General features: G+C 32.6%; 3 protein-coding genes and 1 pseudogene across 3 annotated transcripts; 2 read left to right on the forward strand and 2 right to left on the reverse strand.

Moving 5' to 3' along the window:
* Positions 1-867: 867 nt before the first annotated feature.
* LOC122850544 lies at positions 868-5,952 on the reverse strand (annotated as a pseudogene).
* LOC122849666 (histone H4) lies at positions 3,584-3,944 on the reverse strand. Its single transcript, XM_044148441.1, has one exon. It carries the CDS (start codon positions 3,939-3,941, stop codon positions 3,630-3,632), a length of 312 nt encoding a protein of 103 aa, XP_044004376.1. The 5' UTR covers positions 3,942-3,944; the 3' UTR covers positions 3,584-3,629.
* LOC122849663 (histone H3) lies at positions 4,233-4,649 on the forward strand. Its single transcript, XM_044148438.1, has one exon. It carries the CDS (start codon positions 4,239-4,241, stop codon positions 4,647-4,649), a length of 411 nt encoding a protein of 136 aa, XP_044004373.1. The 5' UTR covers positions 4,233-4,238.
* A 272-nt stretch (positions 5,953-6,224) lies between the features above and the next one.
* On the forward strand, positions 6,225-7,626 carry LOC122849637 (histone H2B). Its single transcript, XM_044148407.1, has 3 exons — positions 6,225-7,131; positions 7,277-7,421; positions 7,505-7,626. Exon 1 carries the CDS (start codon positions 6,233-6,235, stop codon positions 6,605-6,607), a length of 375 nt encoding a protein of 124 aa, XP_044004342.1. The 5' UTR covers positions 6,225-6,232; the 3' UTR covers positions 6,608-7,131; positions 7,277-7,421; positions 7,505-7,626.
* Positions 7,627-19,602: the final 11,976 nt, after the last annotated feature.

Raw genomic sequence — 19,602 nt, forward strand, 5'->3', positions numbered from 1 at the left:
TTCTTTGATGTAGTCAGCTGATGTGACAAGTACAGTCTTGCCTTGAGGTCGACTTCTCCTCTCGCGACTTGCCAGGCCAACTCCAGTTTGATCAGTGTCATCCATAGAAATATTTAATTTTTGTTTCTTCTAATGGTATTGTTCTGATAATGAAAGTGTTAGTCTTCTTTTATTATTTGGTGTACTTTCATCATCAGAGCTATCATAATATGATGGACGACCTGACCAAAATAGTGGACGGTTTGATGTTCTTGTACCAGTTGATGTTGATGGTGTTGCTGATGCTTGTCGTTTGTCAGTTGATGTTGATGGTGTTGCTGATGTTTGTCGTTTGTCAGTTGATGATTTTTGTCTTGTAGATGTTTGTCGTTGTTGAGTTGATGTTTGAGGATGAGTTGATGATTGTGAGGAAGTTGATGATTGTTGTGAGTAAGTTGATGTTTGAGGATAGATTGTTGGTTGTCGTTGAGTGAGTGGACTGTTTGGTATTGATTGCTGACTTAAACGAGGGTTTTCGACAACTGACAAACTGCTCATTGACCGGCTCAGAGTCTCAGCAGCTGGATTTGGTCGTTGGAGCAAAATCAGCTGCTGGAGCAAAATCAGCTGCAGAAAATATGTTCCTGTTGAAAGGACATATGCCAGTTGCTCTGAATCCAGCTCTGATGTTCTTTGGTGTTCCTGCTTTTTCAAGAGCAAGACTCATTATTCTGGCAATGTCCTTTTCAAGTAATCTTGTACCTGACCGAGACATTTCAGTGGAATTATGCTTCATTATGCTTACATCCAGTGGCTGCAATCTGTGTGTTGTATGTGGAAGTAAGCATAAAATCGCCAAATGACTGTCAGCAGCAAGCCTTGCCACTTTCAAATTTTTGGAGTGACTGACAGGTTTGATGTTCTTGTACCAGTTGATGTACCAGTTGATGTTGATGGTGTTGCTGATGTTTGTCGTTTGTCAGTTGATGTTGATGGTGTTGCTGATGCTTGTCGTTTGTCAGTTGATGTTGATGGTGTTGCTGATGTTTGTCGTTGTTGAGTTGATGTTTGAGGATGAGTTGATGATTGTGAGTAAGTTGATGATGGTTGGTTATCGTTAAGTGAGTGGACTGTTTGGTATTGATTGCTGACTTAAACGAGGGTTTTCATCAACTGACAAACTGCTCATTGACCGGCTTAGAGTCTCAGCAGCTGGATTTGGTCGTTCAGACAACTCTGCTGGCGCAAAATCAGCTGGTCTTGTATACTTGACAAACCATTCAATCCAGTCACCAAACGTCTCAGATGTCATCCATCCTTGTACAGTGACTGTTCCTCAAGAACCTTCCATTGTACCAGCTATCAAGGATAGGTGCATTTTTTTCCTCCCAAAAACGAACATGGGGGGAAGCAGTGCACCTGATGCTGATACACAGACGGTGATAGTTATTGTCTTGCCTCGGTCAGTTGTTGTCAGTTGACCTGGTCGTCTTTGACCTTTCAAACAAAGTATTTTGATGACGGTCTTTGGGTCAACAGGCTGACTAGTTTCGTCAATATTAAAAATTCTACTTAGTGGAAATCTTGCACCAGCTCCACCATCATCAGCTCCAATATTTTGTTGTTGTTGTTGCTCCAACAAATCAAAAAAACAATTTACAACAACTTGGTTAAATTCTCTGGCTCGATAAATCGACACAGACTCGGGCTTTCTCAGGACTAGATCAGGGTGACGTGCCCGAAAACCCCGATACCAGTCGTTACCAGCTGATCCGATCCAAGGAGTCATGATTTTATTTTTTTCGGCCACCACGTTGGCTAGTACTCGTGTCTGCTTGGATCGAAGCCCTCGTAACTGCGATTGAACCTTGACAATGTGGTCTTTAAATTGTTTTTCTTGAACTGGAGTGAAAATCGTTTCATAACTTCCTAGACCTGAAGAGCAACCAAAAACAGGCATAAAAAAAAGAAAAAGTTGAAAAACTGGCGAATAAAACTGGCAATTTACTCTAAGATTAATATTTAGCTCATGTTTAAAGTAAAATTATCAAAAAACATGATAATATTTCATCTTTATGTACATGTATTTTTATTCTTGACTTATCATCAGTATCACCATGATACCAGGTGGTTGTAAACCACTTGGTACAATGTTAATAATGATGATAAATCATCTCTTATAATTATAACACACGGTACAATGGTGATAATGATGATAAGTCAAGAATAAAAGTACATTTATTAGAGAATAAAACACTATGCAATTATTTAGCAACTTGCTATCTTGGAATATAGAAATATTCACTAGAAAAAGTAATAATATAATAAATAAAATTTTTTTCTATTCTCATATTATATCTCGGTTTTTTGGTGTTCTCAGTCGTATCACAAATTAATCGCCAGCGGCATGGAGAATGGAGATGCATGGAGGTACATATAAAACTCTATGGTCAACAGCTGAAAATGAGAAAATGTTTTTGTTAAAACTGTTATTTGCCTTATATTCATTCTATATTAATTAACTATCTTGTCAAAAGAATTAGATGTCGTTCCCTTAAGGTTGATTCTGGAAATCTGAAATCGCAACAGATTTTTTTTTTTTTTATCTTATGTTTAAATGAAATAATTATCTACATTGTCAATTTTTTTCAATTTTTTTTTGTGTGGTTTTTTTGAGATATTTACTGTCAAAGTTGACAACTTTAACACGCAAGGTATAGGCGGTACATCATATTTTTATTAATAACTTTTTCAAAACGCAACAGAAAACGTTAAATTTCTATCAGTTTGTAGTGCTAGAAAAGACAAATTTTTGATATAAATTTTTAGTATTTCGTCTGTTGCGTTTTAAAAATAAATAACTTTAAAATTCAAAAATTTCGCGAGAAGCGCAGCACACAGACATGAACACAACCATGGTTTCAGTGTACGATGTAATCTTTGCTTGCTAGTGTGTAGCCACGCACACACATACTACTAAAGAACTTAGTTTTTTCATCAGTGGCGCCACAAAAAATTTTAGGACACGGGAATAAAAAATAGCGTTATTGATATACGGGCCCTTCGTGGCATAAATATTGGTTCGGTGATGCGACTGGGAATCAACCTTAATGGAAACGACGTTAACTTAGATATTTGTCGGTTTTTTTTATGATGTTTATATGAAGATGATAAAAAAAAAATGACACTTGGGTTCGATTCCAAGTTCCATCTCCGAACTAATATTTATGCCTTGCGGGGCCCATATATCAATAATGCTTTTTTTTATTCTCGTATCCTAAAATTTTTTGTCGCGTCACTGATGAAAACCTTAAGTTCTTTAGTAGTATGTGTGTGCCCGGATATACACTAACAAGCGAAATTTACATCGACACTAAAACGATGCTTGTAGTAGTTAACTCAGTTCCCCGACACTCTCAAACTTTTTATATTTAAAAGTTATTTATTTATAAAAAGCATAAGAATATGAACAAAATATAAAAATATTGTCTTGTCCAGGCCCATAATCTTATATAGTAAACGTAAACTTTTGAATAAAAAAATAAAAAAATATTCGTAAAAACATAATGTTAAAAATTGAATAATAAGCAAACGTTGAATAAATTTGATGGCCCTGAAAAGGGCCGATTTTTTTATTGCTGATGTAGAGCTTAACCTCCGAAACCGTAGAGAGTACGTCCTTGACGTTTCAATGCATAGACAACATCCATGGCAGTGACTGTTTTTCTCTTGGCGTGTTCGGTGTATGTGACTGCATCACGAATGACGTTTTCTAGGAAAACCTTGAGTACACCACGAGTCTCTTCGTAGATCAATCCAGAGATACGTTTTACACCACCACGACGAGCCAAACGACGAATTGCTGGTTTAGTAATACCTTGGATATTATCACGCAATACTTTACGATGACGTTTTGCTCCTCCTTTTCCCAATCCTTTGCCCCCTTTGCCACGGCCAGTCATGTTGAATGAATATAGAGTTGGTGTTACTTAACTGAGAAGGAGAACTAACAGTTGAATGTGATTTTCGGAGCAAACGACGCTGTTTATAAAGCCTTTTCGAAGCATGTTGTATCCCCATATTTTGACTGAGAGCCAATGAACAAGGTGTGTTAACTCTTTATAGGCCATCGGCCAATCAGCATAGAGTAAACCACTTCTCCAAAATGCTTAAAAACACGCGTTTTACCTTTCGGAGCACATTTTACGTCTTCTCTTTAACCGAGTAACACGTTACGGTCTCTCTATTCTGTAATCGCCATGGCACGTACAAAGCAAACTGCCCGTAAATCAACTGGAGGTAAGGCTCCACGTAAACAACTTGCCACCAAAGCTGCTCGTAAGAGTGCACCAGCAACCGGTGGTGTCAAGAAGCCACATCGTTATCGTCCAGGAACAGTAGCTCTTCGTGAAATTCGTCGTTATCAAAAAAGTACTGAGCTTTTGATCCGCAAGTTGCCATTCCAGCGTCTTGTTCGTGAAATTGCTCAGGACTTTAAGACCGACTTGAGATTCCAGTCATCAGCTGTTATGGCACTCCAGGAAGCCAGTGAAGCCTATCTTGTTGGTCTCTTTGAAGACACCAACTTGTGTGCAATCCACGCCAAGCGTGTTACTATCATGCCAAAGGACATTCAATTAGCACGTCGTATTCGAGGAGAACGTGCTTAGAGTATCATATCAACATCAACAAAAATAATCGGCCCTTTTCAGGGCCATCAAATTGATCTAACTAGAAAATATTTATTCAATTTCAACCGATATATATATTAGACCTGATATTTTTATCTACGACTCCGATCGTTCTTATTGTTGGTGTTAACAAGTTGAAACAAATTTTTTTTTCTGATTTATTTTCAAGCTTAAAACATTCTAAATAACATAGCAATTACAATTTCTTTTTTTATCAATTAAATTTCATTTGCTCATAAATCAAATTATTTACATTTATTATTTTTTTTACAATAAATTAAATACAAAATTATTTTGATTGAAATAAATCTTATATATATATAATAAATTTTGTTTGCTCCGATTTGTTGTCGAAAAATACTATCTATTAAAGGAACCCATTTCTATAAATTCTAGGTATTGGTATGTCGGACACATACACATAGAGATCGACAGGTGTTCAACGCTGTGTGAGTCTTGAGAAAAATCAATAATTGAGCGTTGCGCAGACGACCAATATAAGTACATAGGCATGCGAGTGCATTTTACTCCAAAATTTCGGAGCAAAATAATAAACATGTGTGCAGGAAAATATAAACAAATAAACTACTCCAAAATTTATGGAGTAAAAATGTATTGATTTTTTTAATTAAAATTTGGTAACGAGTATCTATTTTTTTCATTGTTCTAAAAGCCACAGAAAAATTATTTTAAATTTCTAGAGTAATCCAGAATTTGTTTTTTTTTTTAAAAAAAAGAAGGAAAATTTATGAATCGTATTGAACGAAAATTCAAAGATTATAACATATCGTTTTGAATTAATTGATGGCCCTGAAAAAGGGCCGATTGGTTGATATTGATGGCTTGTTGAATTTAAGCACTGCTTTTTCAGTCTTTTTGGTAAAAGAACAGCTTGGATGTTTGGCAAGACACCACGGGCAATGGTTACACCAGAGAAGTTTGTTTAACTCTTCGTCGTTACGGATGGCCAATTGAAGATGACGTGGAATAATTCTGGTCTTTTTGTTGTCACGAGCAGCATTACCTGCCAACTCGAGAACTTCAGCAGCCAAATATTCCATAACGGCAGCCAAGTAGACAGGTGCACCAGCACCAACACGTTCAGCGTAGTTACCTTTACGGAGTAAACGATGAATACGACCAACTGGGAATTGGAGTCCAGCACGGTTGGAACGAGTCTTTGACTTTCCCTTTGCTTTACCACCTTTGCCACGGCCAGACATGATGACTTGGAGTTTTTGGAGTAAACTTGATGCTTAATGAATACACGACCTGTAAGGCGTGTGAGAGACGACTAATGTTGTTGAGGCCCCGAAACACAGCTTTTATAGACTTTTTTGCCGCAACTGCGCACCAATCGCGTGGCGTTTTCACCCTTTTAGTCACTTTTTTAGTAAAAGATAGCAACAAAATTGTAAACAGCGCAACAATCACAACTCTCCTTTGCTCACAACTGCTCGTTCTCTAACGCTATTGGTGCGCTGTTCACAACAAAAAACAGTTAAAAGCGGCCGAAAAACGCCGACCCTCACAATTTCCAAGTTGATACTTAAACTATCAACATGCCTCCAAAAGCAAGTGGTAAAGCTGTTAAAAAAGCCGGCAAGGCTCAAAAGAACATCACCAAGACTGACAAGTCCAAGAGGAGAAAGAAGAGGAAGGAATCTTACGCAATCTACATCTACAAAGTATTGAAACAAGTTCATCCAGACACTGGTGTCTCATCCAAGGCCATGAGCATTATGAACAGTTTCGTCAACGATATCTTTGAGCGTATTGCTGCTGAAGCTTCCCGTCTTGCTCACTACAACAAGAGATCAACCATCACCTCCCGGGAAATCCAGACAGCTGTTCGTCTTCTTCTTCCTGGTGAACTTGCTAAGCATGCCGTCAGTGAAGGCACCAAGGCTGTCACCAAGTACACTAGCTCCAAGTAAACAACTGGTCAACCGACACAACATAAACCAATCGGCCCTTTTCAGGGCCATCAAATTTTTATAGCTGCGATAAACTTACTCAATTTTGTGTTACTTACATTTGTGATGGGATATATAAAAATATATTTTCGACGAAAATAAAATTAAAAAAAAAAAAAAGCAATAAAGATTGTCTATCCACCATGACGGTAGTATAGTCAAATAGTTTTGTGCAACGAGAAACATGGTAATACTAGTGAGCATTAACCTTAAGTCTTAACAGAAACGTGTTGAACAAAAAAATAAAATTAAGTGTCAGGATGTACGAGTTTTATTTTTGGCAAGTGCAACTAAACAATACTGTGAAAACAATAATTTAAAACTCATCATCATTCAATAGACGTTAATCAAGTAGTTATAAAAAAAAAAGAAAAAACGTGTGCTTGTGATAAATATGATCCTGATATATTTGTGATGCTGATATTGACTGGAGTGAAATGAAAAATTTAGCTGAAGTTAACAACAATAATTCAAGAATCAAGACAGTAAGTTTTAATGAGTCATCAATGGTTAACCTTTCAACTTGTAATTTTGTTGATATCAAATTCATTCTACCAAAATAATCAACAAACAATTATATTTTTAACCAGTATAATGCATAAATAATATTATTAATTTTTATTATTTCAGTTGCTTCGATTAGCTCTGTATCAAGTATCTACTTTCAACACCAACGTGTTGAAGGTAATAATGCTTTTAAGTCTGATGCACCATGGCTATTTATTTAGACAAAACTAGCTTCCTGATGCTTTCAACAAGAAGTGCAATGACTCAAGTAAGTAAACAACCCTACTATTATCTTACCAAGTTTGATTCAACATCTGTTTCAATGTTAAATTTTAATAAACTCTTTTTTAGATATCAAACTGTACCAAGGTGTACTGTTAAAAATGGTGTAACAAGATACTTTGTATAGATTATACAGATGTCAATCCACTTGTTATAGGAGCAATGATTCCAGAAAAATTTAAATCACAATCAACAAGTAACATTTTTTTTATTTTAATTAATCTTTATTACAAATAAAATTATAACAAAGTTAATTAAATATTGTTAAAACTTTTTCTGGTTGTAATAGTGGTTATAATAAATTATATAATATGACTATTGTTTAATTTTATTATTGGTGTAAAATTGTTTGCAGACAAATAGCTGAATATATTCTCATTATAATAACGTACACAGATTCTTACAAACGTTGATTTTATGCTTTATTCTTTGTTGATGATTATATGCTGGCATACACTTCAATATATTTATATTTCCATTCTCATTTCCATACTTATTATAATTATATCTTTATACTTATATATATTTTTTTTTTTTTGATAAATCTGTTATTCCATTTCTAATAAATTGACTGGTTCTATTATATATTCAAGATTTTGTGGCTTTATTTTTACATAAAAACAAACGCAATTGATGTCAATTACGCTTACTACTGATACTATATTTGTGGGTCGATATCGGTGAATAAAACTCAAAGTTAATTCAGCCTCAGCAGAAAATGGCAAGTAAGTGTTTAATTTTTTTATGACAGCATAATACTGGGCATTGCTATTTTGTCCACAATGAACACAATCACAATTTGAAATTTTAAAAAAACAGTGAATTATCCCGAAACATTGCTCATTATTTGAATTATATTTAACATAATTTGAGTTAGTTTTTCTGGATCGTTTATATAATTCTGATGTACAGAGAATTCCAGACTTGATATATCTGTCGAAAATTCTTATATTTTTATCACCAATATCAAATGATTGAATTGCTTGCACGACATCAGGAGTGACTTGATTCATCACTGCCATAGTTCCTACAACTGAAGAATTTTTTGATATTTTGTGAGATTTATATTTATTCTCTTGGGGGTTTGTAATTGTCTTATAAAATTTAGCACTTGCACTGTTAGGCTCAAGTTTTGATTGAAATTGTGGCATACTCATGAAAATAGATACCCCTTTACATATTTGCAAATCAGCAAATTTGGTTCCAGACACCAGTGTTTTTAAAACACCATTAGCATTTTCAAAGGGAAAGCAGCTTGTTGTAAATATAGGTCCAAAGTTAAAAACAGTTGATGACAAATGAAGCAGTTGATGTAGATTTGCTGTCATATATTCATCACCATACATCAAGGCAAATTGCCTTACAAAGTCTTCAATAAGTTCCTTTGATAAATTTAGTGATTCTGTTGAAATACTTGACTGAATTATTATGTATATGCCTTTGACAAGCATCATGTAGTGGTCTAAATAATTACCAGGCATAAATGTTTTTAAGATTGGAACTGAATAGTAAAAAAACCACACTTTCAGCTCACTTGCCTTGAGATACATGAGATTGTCAATAATAGCTCTGGGTAATCTTGGTAAAAAATCAGGTGGAGTAATTTGACGTATAGCTTCATCAACAGTTGTACAGTATTGTGAAAATATTCCATCTTTTTTATCAAACCAAATAATCAGCAGTGATCTTACTACACCAAGAAAAACTGCATGCATGGAATCAATTGCTGTTTGACGTAAATAATCATCAGTTATTCGTGATATAATTGAGATCCCTTTGACCCCAAATACAGAATCTTTGATAATAGTAGCCTGTGCGGCATAATTACTTGTTTGTGTTATATCACGAAGTTCTAGTTGTTCTTGAAATGGGTATACTCTTGCTAAAGAACCAGGCTGTACAGCTACTGATCTAGCTTTGCATGCTTGACAACCATACTCCGAATTATATCGCTTCATATTCAAAAATATTGCTTTGGCAGGAAGGTCACAAGTGCCACACAAAACTTTGCCTTGGACAAAACATCTTTGGTTAGCTGGTAGTTTAAATTCAATGCCTTTTTTTAAATCATTTAATTCATTGCATACTGATTCAAGATATAACGAGGGTAGTGGCTTTTTTGAGCCAAACCACAAACCAGCAAGTATCAAATTTTCTTTACGAGTTCTTTCTGAAAATGGTAATTCATTAAGCCTTAAATAAAAAGGCCATATTTCAATTTTGCTCGATTTAAAAAGTGATACACCATCTGTGTTCCAAGTGAATGATATGTTATCGGGGTTGGATAAGAATTCACCTTCTTGGCACCACTCTTTGTAAATGTTACCATCATATACGTCTTCATAATTGTTTATATTTTTCTTTACCCTTTGAAAACGCCACTTTAACAATTGAGAAAAACCAGGTCGTTTATACAGAGTTTGCAATTGAGGCAGAATTGGAATTTTTATAAAATATGCTGCTTTCTTATCAAAATTTGGATCAACACTGCAAGGCCCACACTTTGAGTTTTTACTGTCAAGTTTTTCATAACATTGTGAGCAGTAAAACTGGCGAGTAAGAGGCGTATGCATTGATGAAAAATATTTTTCAAACAAATATAGGCTTTTCTTGCAACGGTTTTGTTCTGGACAATGTAAAGATATTAACTTTAGAAGATGTGATAAAGCTACACCACTCAGTGAAAATCGCATAACAAACGCAAGAGTACAAATCAAACTTTCACCAACTGTAATAGAAGCTCCATCATATAACAGTGGATTTTCATCTGGATCATCATCATCATCAGTATCATTATTATCATTATCATCCTCATCACCACCATCATCATCCTCTCCGTCATCATTATTATCATTATTATCGTCATCATCCTCTCCATCATTATTATTATTATCATCATCATTATTATTATTATCATCATCATCGTTATCATTATTATCATCATCATCATCATCACTATTATCATCATCATCAATATCATCACCATCATTATCATTATTATCATCATCATCATTATCATCATCATGTGAAGTAGAACCATCACCACGAACTTCATCCTGCTCATTCAAGTCTTCTTCAATAACATCACTGTGTTCGTTTTGTTCTTGTACACCAACGTTTCCATGTTGTTCTTGTTCATAATTACCATTATTTTCAAACCTAACATGACTGTCGAGACATCTTCGTTTTTCTCCCAATGATTCGTCACCTATAGATAAATATTAAAAATTTCTTTGGTTATGTGATACAGACGTTAAAAATGTTATTAATTCATCTTCAAAGATACAATAATTATCCTGATGACTGAATCTTTTTTCTAAAATTCTGTTTATCATTTATATAAATGATACTTACACAGGACAGAGGATCTTTGATTATGTATCAGTTCTGGTACTGGTTCTGGTAAATGTTGTGAATCACTCAATTTTATTCTTTTCGCTACTGCTCTGCGTAAGCTTCGTCGAGACTTGTTTTTTATGGGCTTAAAGTGGCTGGGAATACTTTCATCTTGATCACTCATTTTTAAATAATTATTAATACTGTTAATCTATTTTTATTGAATATAATTTTATAAGAATAACTAAGTTACTCCAATCCTTATATAGACATGTATATGCACATAAACTGTAATTAAATATTTATTCACGATATTATTATTATTATTTTTATTATTATTATTCAATTTTCAACTGTTATAATTTATTGATTTCCTTTTACTATTAATTTGTTTAATTATTTTCGGGTCATTCTATTTATTTTTATATTGTACCAAGATGACAGAAAGACTCAACTTATTTTGTGAAACAGAGTACCAAAGACAGAGAAAAGAATAGGAATGTATACACAGCACGCATGCCCGTGAAGGTTACCTTTTTGTCCACCAAGCGCTACTAGCAATACTGCGTCTCAACCACCATGTTGTCATCTGCGAAACAGCCATTTTTAATTAAACTCTGTTCCATGTGCACTCTTTTCACGTGTCATTTAATCTATGTAGTTGATTAAAAATGTATTACCTTTTTTGGTTTAGTGAAGATAAAAAAACTTATATTGCTAAAGAAGATGAAATTAATTCAACAGATGCAAAAATAATTAATAAAAATTATCAAGTGACATATGGTGGAAGACTATGGGAAGGAAAGCTTTTGTGCAAATCTAGTAAGTAAACTAACCTCACTTTTTTAGAAAGACTAAATATGTCTTTTTCAAGACATTTTCTTTTGAGGATTTGATTATTCGTTTTAAAAATTTAATTTAATTTTATATATTTTGTGGTTTTTTATTTTCATATTTCAGAGCTTAAAAATGGCCTTTAAAATATGCCAGTTTCGGAAAATGGTGAATTGTTAACTTCTCATCTGAACGTAGTTGATACAAATAAAATAAAAAAATGTACAAGTGAATTGAAAAAAATAAACAAATCGGTGAAGCGAAGACGCATAGAAAATGTACGATAATACGATGAAAATTCTATGCTTACTGAATATGAGGATGATCAACAACAAAAAAAAATCTAAAATAAAAAGCAAAGAAATTCCATTAAATAATAATTACAACGACGACATTCAACAACAGAATAAATCTGAAATAAACAGTAATGATAATGACAATGAGGATAATGTTCAACAAAAAAAAAGTTTCGGAATAAAAAACAGAGAAATTTCGGCCACAGTTGAAGTAAATATAAATAAACAATCAGCTCATGAAAAATTAGATTTGGATGATGATTATGATCTTGTAGAAAATGATGAACACAACAGCAACTTCGAAAAAGGATCAAACAGTGGAGCCTCACCAACGTTTTCTATCAATGATATTTACAGTTTGTGTTAAAAAATTTTCTTTCTAGATATTTAAATTAAATACATTTTTATGTATTCATAATAATTTTTTTTTTATAGTTACTGATGACATGATCCGAATTCAAGAACAGTATTTGAATTATTTAAAATACAAAAAGTTATGCCAGGATGAAGAATCAATGAATATCAACCACAATGGAATCATGAAAAAATCCATCACCATCCCCAAGTGGAAAAAAGTTGATAGCTCAAAGGTAATAATTAAAATTAGATTATTTTTATTTCTTACATTGAATATAATATTTCAGTTTTAATATTTGATATTTCTCATATATAGAAAGAATTAATATCTGGAAAAGATGTGTGGATAAGTATTTCTGGGTTAGAAGAGTACGAAGAAGTATCAAAAAATGATCCAGCCAGACTTGTTCGATTAATTTTGAAAGATCTTATTGGAACAAACACATTAAAAAATTTATCAGCTCTTGGTACCCGTAATCGACCTGGAATTGATAATGACGTCCGAGAAACTCTACAAAGTAAGTATATTTAAGGAATAATTTTTTTAAGATATAAAATGAAAATCTAATGAAAAAAATTTTTTTTTTAGAATACATTCAACAAAAGTTTTTCCCAGGAAAAAAACCATGGCCTCAATTTAATGAAACAATAAATCAAATGTGTCAAAATATTAGATCCGATCACAAAAAAACAACTAAAAGACCTAATCAGAACCAGAAAGAATCAACTTCAAGTGAAGTTGAAATTGATAATAAAGAGTCAAATGATAACAAAACAATTAGTTCTCTTAAGAAGGCTTCATCTCATTCAACAACTCTGATCACTTCAGTACGAAGAATATCCAATGGTTACGCTGCCCATCTGCCAACGTTCTCGAGGTCTGGAGGTCAATCGACTACAAAATTCAATCCAAGCAAGAGTGTAAATTCATCAATATCAAATAAACCTGTTGATATAAATACAAAGCAAAGTACCAATTCTGGACCACTTGAAGTTTCAACATCAGTTATAAGTCCATTTGAGACTCAACCAGTTATAAATTCATCAATATCAAATAAACCTGTTGATATAAATACAAAGCAAAGTACCAATTCTGGACCACTTGAAGTTTCAACATCAGTTATAAGTCCATTCGAGACTCAACCAGTTATAAATTCATCAATATCAAATAAACCAGTTGATATAAATACAAAGCAAAGTACCAATTCTGGACCACTTGAAGTTTCAACATCAGTTATAAGTCCATTTGAGACTCAACCAGTTATAAATTCATCAATATCAAATAAACCAGTTGATATAAATACAAAGCAAAGTACCAATTCTGGACCACTTGAAGTTTCAACATCAGTTATAAGTCCATTTGAGACCGCGGTTTTTTTTTTTCTATCTTCAATATTTTTTGAGGAAAAAATACAATAAACATGAAAATTTTCTTTTGAATAATGTTATTATTAATAAACCGTAAAATTCTCTAAAAAACCATAATTTCATTATATCTGAAGAATTAAGACACCCATGGCCCTAGCCGGAGTATTGAAAATTTTCAATTTTCAACGAGTAACGTGGGCCACACGCTCCAACAAACGTTACCATATTTTTTTGAAGTGAAACTTCTTTACGGAGGGTAGCAAAAAAATTCGAGGCCCTGCTAGCGTTACGCGCTCGCGTATACTCTGGCGTTTACTCTCGCGTTTACTCTCTCGTATACTCTCTTGTAGACGTTCTCTCGTATACTTTCTGCTATACTCTCTGCTATACGCTCGGTCGCAAGCGGATAAAGAGAGGAGAATTACATAGAGAGAAGGGAAGCCGGCAAGCATTATACATGCACTATATATAGCGTATAAACTTGGAGCGTCAGCTGCTATGTGTGTATGCGTGTGCGACTTTTTGTTTGTTTATTTATTTAAATATTATTAAACAGTTCAACTGAGTTTAATACTTAAATAATTGATTTTTAAAAAAAATTCATTTGAACGTATCAAGCAATAGTTATCTCGCGGGTTTAAAGAATCATTATTATAATAACAATAAAATTATTATAAATATATATAAATGATAATTATAACAACAATAATTTTGATAATATTACCAATTATTCACAATAGTATTGATATCAATAATAATATCTATAATAATAATATTTTGAATATCAATACTAATAATTATCAATATTTATATATGAATGTTATTGTCAATATTATTATTCATATTATTAATATCACTGATAGTATCAATTATATATCGTCGCATTAAAGAATGAAGGGCGTAAGTGCCAAAAACGTCAATTTTAAAGGAAAAAAAGGAAAAAGGGCGTAAGTGCAAATTTATAAATTTTCGGGTTTTTCATCTAATTTTAATACTTAAAAAAAAGCGAAAATGGGCGTAACAACCTTTGATAAAGGATAAAGAGCGTATGTCCAAGGATTTACGCCTTTTTTCCCGTTATCAAAATAATTTTTGATAAAAGATGAAGGGCATACTTTCAATTTTATTTGAAATTCATTTAATGGCAGGATTTTTTAAATTATTGATTGTTTACTGATAATTATACATAATTTATTATCAATAAGAAAAACATAAAAATAATTACAAATCTTCATCTTTTATTAAAAATGATTTTGAGAATGGAAGAAAGGCGTAAGTCCCTGAACATACGCACTTTTTTTTTTTCTTTAAGCCTTAAAATTGGATGCAAAGCCCGAAAATTTATAAATTCGCACTCACGCCCTTTTTCTTTTAGAAAAAAAAAATTCCTAAAAATGGCACTTACGCCCTTTTTCCATTAATGTGACGATATAAATAATAAAATTTATAATAATAATATTCGAAATATAAATACTAATAATTATTATTAACTAATAATACTTAATAATAACATAAATTATTATTATTAATATTATTATTATTATTATTATTATTATTATTAATATTCAGCGTGACATTACTCTGAAAGAAGTTTCACTTCCCCCGCGCGTACTCGCAACACGCTAATTTTTTTTTTTTTTTATTATTTAATGCTACAGAAAAAAAAACGACAAATATTGTTGAGAAAACAGGACAAAAATTGTCGTGCCGCACAACAAAGTAGAGGCGAAGTTGAAACTCTATAATATTTGTTCTGCCGGTAGTACAGTTTTTGTTCATCTGGCAGAGTAATAATTACAGTGCTGTTTAACAAAATTTGTCATGCTCCAAACAAAAATTAATAGACATACAACAAAATTTGTTATGCTCCAAACAAAAACTGTTGAACATACAACAATTTTTGTATTTAGTTTAATAATTTTTATTATTCCACATAACAAAAATTCTAAAACCATATTAAATTTTTTTTTTTTCAAAATTACGAAATAAATTTTCATTATGATAATTAAAAAGAAGAAGGAAAACAATTAAGGAACAAATTAATTCAAATTAATGCTTTGATTTATTTTTCATATTCATAATTATTAAAGATTAAAATCTCTGCATTAAAATGACAGATGCAGGTTATGTTTGTCATTTTCATATAATTTCATACTTTATTGTTGATGTGATTTGTTAAATATCAAGTTTGGTTATTTATCTAGTTGCTCACAAATATTTTAGTTTATAATTCAATGATTAAAATGTTATTAAAACTTGACATCTTGGGATTAATTAATTTATTTTCAAAACGTCAGTCACACCAAAGCTGATCTCAACTTAGACTGACTTAGAAAATTCCACACAATGCCATGTAGATATACCGAGGCACACGAACAAGACCGAGTCTTACCGATAACACCCGAAAATCAAATCGTTGTGCAGCACTGTAATATTTGCCTTGAAACTGGACAATATTTATTGAGCAGCCGAACAAATATTATTAAGCAACACAACAAATATTATTGGATGGTAAAAATTGTTGTGCAGCTAAATAAAATTTGTTCAACGATACAATAAAATTTGTTGTAGCACAACAAATTTTGTTTAACGATAGAACAATTTTTGTTGCAGCACAACAAAAAGCGACAGGATAGGATTTCGCCTCTAGTTTGTTGTGCTCTCACAACAATTTTTGTGGTTTTTTTTTCTCAGTGTACAAGAGTGCGTTACTATTATTTTCTCCAGAAAATTTTAGGATATATCCTGGACATATCTTGGATATATACTGAATACGCCATTTGGATATATCCAGGATATATATTTTTTCGTGGGGGTAAATTTGTTCAACAAATATATACACATACAAATATATTTTGTATGAACGTTATGTTTAAAAATAAAAAAAAGAATAAGTAACTTGACGGTATTAAATGAAAATGTACTACATATTTGTTTAGTTGCAATAATAAATAAAAACACGCTGGTCTTTTGTATTATCTGTATTATCATGTTTAATTTTTTTAATTTGAAATTTAAGGAAAAAATAGACGCCGAAAACAGAGCCATCTGTTTATGAAATTAAAAATTAAGTGGAGGTACTTTTTTTTTCTAAAAAGTACGTTCCTCCCACTCCATGAGGTACTTTTCTAAAGTCTCTTGTGGTAATCTGAAGCCAACTTTTATATTTTTAGTATTGAAATAATGCGGGAATCATTCATTATATATATATCAATGTATCGCCGAATATCGCACATTCCATTTTTTCAATAATTATATATAAATAGATATCAAAGAGCTTTCAAAAAAATTGCTTTTTTTACACTTAGACTGAGAACACATCAGAGATCTAAGAGATTAATTGAAAGATCAAACGAGGCCGCCGAAGGCGGCCGAAGTTTGATCGTAATTATACGAGTGCCTCGTTCGAGATGATTACAATGTAATTGCCTACTGACCGCTAGAGTCCGCCACTTTTTAGATACCAAAAGCAAAATCTATATATCGATATATCGACCTATATGTCTACATTACTCCCTGACTTCATTTAGTTAAGAGCCCAAGTATCAAAACAGATGATTACTGGGTAGGGAAAAATTTTAATAATTTATAATTAATTAATAATTAATTATGGGAGGGCTGTAATCATCTCGAACGAGGCACTCGTATAATTACGATCGAACTTCGGCCGCCTTCGGCGGCCTCGTTTGATCTTTCAATTATACTTCATGCCTCGTTCTCGAGATTACAATGTAGATCTTTAGAGTTACTTTTGATACTTTTTTATCAAATAATTTATTTATATTTGATCTAAAATTACAGTTTTTGCAAAGTTATTATTATTTACAGTAATCGGTCGGTTATAAAATCTTGCAAATACACTTGAGTCTTTTGACCAACCTGCTGAATTTCTAATAGTGTCATAATCTAGTCCTTTTTTAAATGCAAATGATGTTGATGCATGTCTTGTACTGTGGGCAGTATACTTGTCATCAATGCCACATTCGACTAATATTTCTTTTATCCATCTGCTGAGTGTTTGTGATGAAGCTTCACCATGTGGTTTGACATATGATAAAAATAATTGCCCTGATTTATTTTTTCTTATTGTTTCTGTTACATTAATATACTCTTGCAGTGTTAGTGCAACACATAAACCTGGTTTTTCCTTGAACCAAGGAAACTCCAGGAATGGATTAAATGTACCAGGTCTTGATGTCTTAGTGATGTCTTCTATTTTTATTTCTACTGTAGATGATTTGAACTTGATGCAACTCAATTTAATTAGTGCTAAAGATTGTACTCTAAAACCTGAACCTAATGCTAACAACATAACCAACTTTTTTGTTAATTCTTTCAAGCTTAGTTTTCCTAAAGGCATCCACTTATCTATCACATCTAAAACCTGTTGTACGTTCCATGTACTGTTGTACTTTGGTCTTATTGGTTTTATACGAAACACCCCCTTAAAAAATCTATTTAACATAGCACATTCTGATAGACTTTCCTTGCTAATTAATGATATTGCAGCTCTTAAAGTGTTCAAGGTACCATAAGAAGCTCCTGCTTTTAGTCTGTCTGCTAAAAATTCAAGTACCACCCTGGCCTCAGCTTGATAAGGATTGTACCTTCTTAATAATTATAACAACAAGTTTTAATTAATTTCTGTATTTATTTTAATAATTAAACATATAGTTATTTATTATAAATGATACATTTACTTTCTTGACAATATGACCACCATACTTTAAGTGCTGACTGATATTGTTTAATTGTTGAATCAGCCAATGAAGCCAATAAGACTTTGGCTACTTCGTCTGATGATCCTTTTAATTTAAAGGACCTGGTGATAATATCCCTGCAATCAGTGAAAAGCTCGAGGCCATTGGATGTTGTATTTTCCTGCAAGGAGATAAAAGAAGGTCATTAGCTGGGTTGAATATGATTGGTTTTCCTTTTAACATTTGTTTAAATACTGGAAACCACGGTTGAGTGGTCCAATATGGTACCACAATAACACCACTGGATCTCTCTTCCCTCATCTTTTTCATGATTCTTGGGATGAGTGCAAATGGTGGAAAAGCATACCAGAAATATTTTTCCCAGTTCATGGTAAATGCATTAATAACTAATGCCTCTGGGTCTCTTTGCCAGGAACAAAATTTATTGCACTTTTTGTTACATCTGGTGGCAAATAAATCTATTTCTGGTTTACCAAATTTATCAACAATTGTTTTATAATTTTTATCATTTAACTCCCACTCAGTGTCAAGATTTGTTATTCTTGATTCGGTATCTGCTTCTGTATTTTCTTTTGAAGGAATATACTCAGCAAATACCCATATTTTTCTTGATTCACACCAGTCCCAAAGCTCTTTGGTGATTTTATTTAAATGTGGAAAACGAATTCCACCCATTTTGTTGACATAAGCTATTGCAGTGGTATTGTCAATACGTAACAATATCTGACAAGACCTTTCATCAGATGCAAAGCATTTAAGAGCCAAAAAAGGTGCCAAAATCTCTAAATGATTTATGTGGAGCTTGCTTTCTTCTGGGCCCCAAAAACCATGTGCTCTCTCGTCTTGACAGAAAGCACCCCAACCTGTTAATGATGCATCTGAGAAGATCTCTTTTTTATATTGATAAGAGCGAATTGGGCTGTTATATCTTATAATACGTTCTTCCCACCAACTCAAGTCCTCTTGGACATTATATGGTAATTTTATTGTTTTTTCATAATTACCAAAATTATTTTCCAGAGCTGAATATTTAAGTCTCTCTAGAAGTTTATAATTCATCCAACCATATTCGACAGCTGGGCAAGCTGCTACCAGTGTTCCTACCAGTTGAGCCAGCTCTCTGATTTTACATTTATCTTTTCTTTTAAAATCTTTAATTAATTTTCGTAATTTAATTCTTTTTTCTTCTGGTAATTCAACTTGCCAAGCTCTCGAATTTATGATGAAACCTAGAAATTTACAACTTGTGCTGGGT

The sequence above is a fragment of the Aphidius gifuensis genome, linkage group LG2 (genome assembly GCF_014905175.1).
Source record: "Aphidius gifuensis isolate YNYX2018 linkage group LG2, ASM1490517v1, whole genome shotgun sequence".
NCBI classification, from domain to species: Eukaryota; Metazoa; Arthropoda; class Insecta; order Hymenoptera; family Braconidae; genus Aphidius; species Aphidius gifuensis.